We start from the raw sequence: 7618 nt of genomic DNA, 5'->3' as shown, positions 1-7618 counted from the left end.
TTCAAAGCTTTTAAACCCTGCAAATATATTTGCATTATTGATATATCCAAGTACAATTACGTTAATGCCTAATGCCTCAGTAAGCTATCTAATGCCAGCTGGGTAATATTAGCTAGCTGGAGAATTGCTGTCATTTTAAAACTCTTCCACCATTTTTAAATCATTGTTTATACGATGAACAGATTCTACAGCAGTATCTTCCCTAAATCCCAGTGTTTTTCCAAGTGGATATTGGTCAGGCTTGTTTCGTCACACTGATCTCCAATGGTGTAAAAATACTGAACGATTATTTTGACCATCTTTAAGTCCCAGCTAGGTGTCTGTGTTGCTCGGAATTTCGATTTGAATCAATTTATAGAGCTATTGTTCAGCTTTTCATTGTACTGGTGCTTATATTAATTTTAATGATTAGCCTATATAGCTATAGGACCCCTGTCTGCCTATGTTTCGAACCTTGGATAACGTTATTACAAACATAAATTATAAACATTGTATGGTAATGTAGCCTTATACTTCCAAAACTCTTTGTACTGAATTCTCCATAGATTAATATTGTACTGGCTGGTGTAATAAAGGTAATTGAATATTGGATAAATATTCTAATGTAATCAACAGTACAGTGGTACCTCAGAACTCGAACTTAATCTGTTCAGAACTCCGGATCGAATCCTAAAACGTTCGAGTTGTGATCGATTTTTCTCCATAAGAAATAATGGAAAACCAATTAATTGGTTCCCGGCCCCAAAAAATTACGCCTAAATATGTTTTTTTTTTAGCATTTAAACACAAAATGAACCGGATAAAACAAGAATAGCATATACTGTACTAAACACATCTAAGCACATTTATCAAAACAGTAATTTGTAAAGTAAGAAAATTAATGTATCCAAACAATGTGTCCTGCCCCTATCGTCCGCTCCTTCCGTGTGCCACGCCCCCTTGTGGAATCCCTGTGTGATCAGCTGTTTCTGGTTGTTGTAATTAGCCCTCTGTATTTCATCCGCGTTTCAGTTTGTTTCCCCAGCCTGGTCATTGTATTGTCAGTCTGCGTTTTGTCTGCCTTACCTGTAATTAAACCCCGTATTCCCCGATACCCTGACGTCTGCACCTTTGTCTCTGTTCCGGCACGGCAATATTATTGTAATTAAATATATTAATGGTTAATATTAATATAATGAATAAGAAATATTTATTTTTAAATGTATTTTATTATATAATAATAATTACTGTTACTGTGTATCATTGTCTAATTGTATTTTTACTGTATTCAGCTAGTGTAAACATGCACGATGCTATCACAGCGAATGCGAGGCTGAGACTGAAGATTTACCCTTTGTTTCCGCTGAGAGATGTGCCGCGTGACTCATTTCCCCGCACGTACAAGTTATCTTAGGTCAGCGTTCACGGTTTGACTTCTGAGATTCAGATCGAGCTCTAGGTAATTTTTTTTCCAAACTGGTTGGTTCGACTTTTAAGAAATTCGAGTTCTAATGAGTTTGAGAACTGAGGTACCACTGTATTTATGTTATGTGTTGTATATTTTCCTAAACTAATATGTAAATATATCTTAATTAATCTTAAGGATGCCAATGTTTTTTTCCCCCATAATAACATTTGCAAAAAAAAACAACATAATTTAATGAAAAGACAGAAATATTGTAAATTACAAACCATATTTGCATCAGAATAACTACTGTGGAAAAATTGCAAATAATTGCTATCAGCAAAATGAACGTAATTTAAGATATTCTGCATTTTTCAGTGAGAAATGCTGAACACAGGAATAAAAATAATAATGACAAGACTGCATACTTCCTGCTTCCTGCTCAGACATGACAGCTACGGACAGGAGCGCTGGGGGGTCGGTGAAGGACACAGCACAGCCCCCCCCCTTAGCTAGCAGTGAGAAGGCAGCGTCCCCCTAAGCCGCTCCCGCTTTTCAAACCCCAGTCGGCAACGGTGACGTTTAATGGCTCGCAATGTGACTTTGCTGGGATGGAGGGAACGACTGAACAAGAAGGAGGAAGGTTATGGAGATGGAACAGATACAGGGTGGTCCAGCAATCCGCAAACCCCCTTTACAGAGTGGGGGGACGGACGGAAGCATCTTCCTTTTTGATGTCACGTGTGGAGTGATGATGCTACTGTAGGGATGATTTAAAAAAAAAAATTTCCCTTTCCCAAATTTACTCGTTTCTTCAAAATGAGATTTTTTGCATAAAATTTTGTCATAATCAGAACACATTATCATCACGATACTTTTGGCCTATTTTTCCCAGTAGCGCAGTTTCCGTAGAGAAAGACAAATGGATTCAAAAAGAATATGGTTTGTATTATGATTTTGTAGCATTCATTGTCACTAGCCAGTTACTTAGACAAAACCTTAATTTTGTGCCCCAGAACAAATATTTTCTATATATAAAATTAATACTTATACAGTAGTATTGGAAGCAGTAAGTAATGGCAGCAGCTTGAGTTAAACGCCTTTTATAGATGACTCATTCCTTTAGTTTGATCCATCATTCATTAATCCTTTTTATATATATTTCTGTAGATTTTTAGAATAAGTACGCAATAGACTTTTGTGTTTATGGTTCAAATAATTCAGCAATTAGTTATATGGTGCGTGAATATAAAAAACAAATAAATAAAATGAAACATTTGTAACTGTATGACAGTAGAATGTGTGACTTTTCCCATTTTGCGCCATAAATGTATATTAAAGCAAAATTTTCCTACTATAACTTTGTATTGTGGTATATAACACTGTAATTAAATGCCCGCAACTTAAGTATAAAATAACAAAATATCATTTGGAGTTAAACAAGGAATGTATTTATTGTTGCATCACAGGACATCTGTTAGAAATTGGCATTAGAAAAGTGTCGAGCCAAAAAACAGAATCAGGAGCATCGATCAGAGCATGTGAAGGGCCGGTCAGTGTCGGCATCATTCGATACACATCACAGGAAAGTCCAGGAAGAGACCAAATGACCGATGGATAACCGGGGGCGTGTTCCGGCCCATCCTGTGCGCACACCGGCTGGGAAGCCTGCAGCGTGGCCGAAGTCCCCACCGCAAGTGGGATAGGCGGAGAATGGGCTCCCAGAGCCAACCCCACGTGCGACTGCTGCTGCTGCTTCCTGGCTGCAGTCCAGTTCTCCCTGTTGTGTTTGTTACAAAAATATTGCTAACTAGCTGTAGGTTAAATAGGCTTCGGCAAGTCGGCAAGGTTTTTAATAGCTCAGCTCAATCTCATTGTGTAAAATAGCCCTCAAAGTTCATAAACAATGTTTCTATATATAGATGTCACTATATATATATAAAAATCTGAGGTCAAGGTAACAAAAAAAAAAAACAACAAATTCTTGCCAAAGACACATCATGCATTCATGAATCTGGGCAAGGCTGCCCTTTATTTTACCATGTCAATCACACCTAATCTGCAAGAAACCTCACTTTTGTTCCCTGTACAAAACTCCTCCCCCATGATATTTGCTATATTTGCTTATATATGCTTAATTGCATCATTTACGTCTACTTTTACTATTCCGTTATTTGAAAATAAAATATAATAACAAGAGCATAATATATCTAACCCTGCAACGTAATCCTGGATTATTTAACCATATATATTTAAAAAAAAAAAAAGAAAAAAAAAGGAACACAAAGAGACAGACGAGTGATGTACCCTAATGGGCGGAGGGTGTGGTGTCCACTGCGTGAGATTGCCCTCATCCCCACTGCGTGAGATTGCCCTCATCCCCACTGCGTCAGAGATGTGCCTGTATCTGCCTTCCTACACTTACGATTAGGCTCATTTTTCAGAATATGAAAGGGAACAGAGTGAGCTCGCGCCAGAGGGATGAGGAGGCCGACCAAGTCAATCAGAATCCATCTTTGCAGAGCGCAGTGGCCCAAAGAAAAGGAGAAGAGGCTCACAAGCACCCCGGCGAGCAGCCTGTTCCCAGAGATACCGTGGTCGCTCTCGGACCCGAAAGGAGCGTGGAGGATGCTTTGTACAGCGAGCCCCGTGTGTGTGTGTGTGTCTCTGTGTGTTTTTGTATTCACTACATTGTGGGGACCAAATGTCCCCTCAACGTAATAAAAACCTGTCATGATGATGTTGTGGGGACCATTTTTTTTCAGTCCCCAAAAAGGGTAACCTCAATTTTATAAAATCTGACTGCAATCAAAAAACTAAAAATGACAAAAGTTTTGTATTTTGTTTGTCGTCATTGTTGGGATTAGGGGTATGCCCATAGAAATGAATGGACGGTCCCCACAAAGATATGAATACAAAACGTGTGCATATGTGTGTGTACGAGTGTGTGTGAAGGAGTGAACATCAGGAAACGCCAAACCGTTATTTCGTATGTCTACTCTGCAAATCAATGAAAGGTTTAAAGCCCCTTTGTACCTGTTTTTATACAAAAAAGCATAAACTGCAAATCTTCAGTATAAATCCAGTCATGATAGCAGCTGTGACAAAAAGCTCATTGTTAAAATTCCTGTTATGCAGGAAAAGAAAATTTTTAAATTACTAACAGAAGTAAACCATTTAGAATATTTTCATAATCAACATATACTATCGGAAAAATTCCAGGTGAGTTTAATCTCTTACGACAAGGAGCAGCATTGACAAGTGTTGCGTTTTAGCGATTACCGTGTGCAAGAATCGTCTTTAAGGCCTCACAGTTAAAACAGAAGTAGGATTAAAGCAAAGAGTGGATTTTATAGGAGAAATATACACTTCCCATAGTCTAGCTGACATCTCAGCATAGAAATGCTGCAGCTGACGTTGAAAAATAATCAAAAGTGAAAAGAATGAAAACAATAGCTAATTATGAAAAAATAGAGAGTTCACTTTCACACGAGGGCACTGCTCACTGCTCTCCGTGCTGGTGGCCTCCGCCTTCCCATCATGCACTGGCAGGCCTGCCCACTTCGGCCTAGTTGAGCTGGTTCTGCAGCATGGCCGTGGCGAATGTGGGCCGGGCCAGCCGGTTCTCGATGGCCTTCCGCAGGTACTGCATGCCGCCACAGCGCTCCCATATCTCCTCGAACTGCCGGCCCAGGATCTCGGCGCCTCGCTTGCGGGTCAGGCCCGTCTCCTCCAGGCTCAGCTCGCACATCTCCATGTCGTCCTTCCCTGTGGGGGGCACACAGATGGATTGTCAGGGCTTTCACTGGCTGGGGGGGGGAACAAATTATTTTTAAACCCAAAAGTAACTTTGATAACAATATTTAAAAAATTCAGACATCAAAGTAATAACCTGAAAAGAGAAGCAGAATGAGAAGCAGGTAAGTCAGCAGAGACACACAGAGGGAGGACATGCACTGTGCACATGACAGCATGAGCTGCTTTGTCTCCTGAATGGACATTATGAGCAACTCCAAGAAAAAGCACAGAAACCAAACATGAGTGAACACAGTGTCCCAGAAATGTACCGAAATAATCAGAAGCGGCACTGTTTTCCCATTTACTTGGGCACCAATGATACCGATTAAGTGACATTAGTTATTAGTCAGTTCCACACCTGTGGAATTCGCACATTGAATGAATGAATGTTACATTTATATTGCACTTTTTTTTTCTAAGGCTGTTGGGATCCACAGAGACCACAGGATGGGCTAACCTGTCGGCCACAGTGTCCCTGTCACTGCACTGGGGCATTGGGATCCAGAGAGACCACAGGATAGACTAACCTGTCGGCCACAGTGTCCCTGTCACTGCACTGGGGCATTGGGATCCACACAGACCACAGGATAGACTAACCTGTCGGCCACAGTGTCCCTGTCACTGCACTGGGACATTGGGATCCACACAGACTACAGGATAGACTAACCTGTCGGCCACAGTGTCCCTGTCACTTCACTGGGGCATTGGGATCCACACAGACCACAGGATAGGCTAACCTGTCGGCCACAGTGTCCCTGTCACTGCACTGGGGCATTGGGATCCACACAGACTACAGGATAGACTAACCTGTCGGCCACAGTGTCCCTGTCACTGCACTGGGGCATTGGGATCCAGAGAGACCACAGGATAGACTAACCTGTCGGCCACAGTGTCCCTGTCACTTCACTGGGGCATTGGGATCCACACAGACCACAGGATAGACTAACCTGTCGGCCACAGTGTCCCTGTCACTTCACTGGGGCATTGGGATCCACACAGACCACAGGATAGACTAACCTGTCGGCCACAGTGTCCCTGTCACTTCACTGGGGCATTGGGATCCACACAGACCACAGGATAGACTAACCTGTCGGCCACAGTGTCCCTGTCACTTCACTGGGGCATTGGGATCCACACAGACCACAGGATAGGCTAACCTGTCGGCCACAGTGTCCCTGTCACTTCACTGGGGCATTGGGATCCACACAGACCACAGGATAGGCTAACCTGTCGGCCACAGTGTCCCTGTCACTTCACTGGGGCATTGGGATCCACACAGACCACAGGATAGGCTAACCTGTCGGCCACACGGTCCCTGTCACTGCACTGGGACATTGGGATCCACACAGACCACAGGATAGACTAACCTGTCGGCCACAGTGTCCCTGTCACTGCACTGGGGCATTGGGATCCACACAGACCACAGGATAGACTAACCTGTCGGCCACAGTGTCCCTGTCACTGCACTGGGGCATTGGGATCCACACAGAGCACAGGATAGACTAACCTGTCGGCCACAGTGTCCCTGTCACTGCACTGGGACATTGGGATCCACACAGACCACAGGATAGACTAACCTGTCGGCCACAGTGTCCCTGTCACTGCACTGGGGCATTGGGATCCACACAGAGCACAGGATAGACTAACCTGTTGGCCACACCAACACCTCTTCCAGCAGCAACCCACTTTCCTAGTTGGTCTCCCATCCAAGTACTGGCCAGGCCCAAACCTGCTTAGCTTCAGGTGGGTTACCAGGTCTGAACTGCAGGTGGTTTGAGCTATTGATTTCAGCATCCTGGTGTCCTGTATAATTTACAGTCACGTTTGCACATGGTATTCTGATGTCATTCTCTTAAGACGTCTCTTCTGTAAGTTTGAAATGTCTTTTGTATTCTTTAGCTTGGTATACAGCGCTTTCAACAATTTTTGGCACCCCTTCTAAAGTTTTGTAAAAAGCATTAGAAGAAAAATGAGAAAAATCCAACCTTTCATTGAAAAAAAATTAATTAAAAAGATAAACAAATCAGTCATCAAGAAATAATATTTTTAAGAAAAACATGATTATTGTCACCCCTGGAAATTATAGTGTACACAATGTAACTGAAGCATGTTTCCCATGTAAATTGTACATCTTTGAGTTGATGGAGTGTGTAGGAGCGTTCAAGCTGTAATCCATGACTTGCTGATTAACTGGGGTACAAACATGAGGCGACACAGAGGCCAAATTCCCTTAGTCATCCATCAACATGGGTAAGATAGAACATACAGACCAATGAGGGAGAAGTGTGCTGACCTTCATAAGTCAGGGAATGGGTATTAAAAAATAGCTACTCGCCTTAAAATGTCCATTTCCACTGTTGGGGTGATAATAGAAAAGTGGACATCAAACGGAACTGTTAGAAACCTGCCTGGAAGAGGACATGTTCTATGGTCTGA

General features: G+C 42.4%; 1 protein-coding gene across 7 annotated transcripts in view; it reads right to left on the bottom strand.

The window, feature by feature from the left end:
* Nucleotides 1-2812: 2812 nt before the first annotated feature.
* Nucleotides 2813-7618, bottom strand: part of myo6a (myosin VIa) — a 66653-nt gene continuing 61847 nt past the window's right edge. For all 7 annotated transcript variants that reach the window (XM_072703223.1, XM_072703221.1, XM_072703224.1 and 4 more), the window contains one exon: nucleotides 2813-5152. In XM_072703223.1, coding sequence (XP_072559324.1) covers nucleotides 4953-5152 — 200 coding nt within the window. In that variant the 3' untranslated portion in view covers nucleotides 2813-4952. The remainder of the gene's footprint in view (nucleotides 5153-7618) is intronic.

This window comes from Paramormyrops kingsleyae, chromosome 19, assembly GCF_048594095.1.
Source record: "Paramormyrops kingsleyae isolate MSU_618 chromosome 19, PKINGS_0.4, whole genome shotgun sequence".
In the NCBI taxonomy this organism is placed as follows: Eukaryota; Metazoa; Chordata; class Actinopteri; order Osteoglossiformes; family Mormyridae; genus Paramormyrops; species Paramormyrops kingsleyae.
Note: the sequence above shows the minus strand (reverse complement) of the source record. Positions and strands in the feature narration are given on the sequence as shown.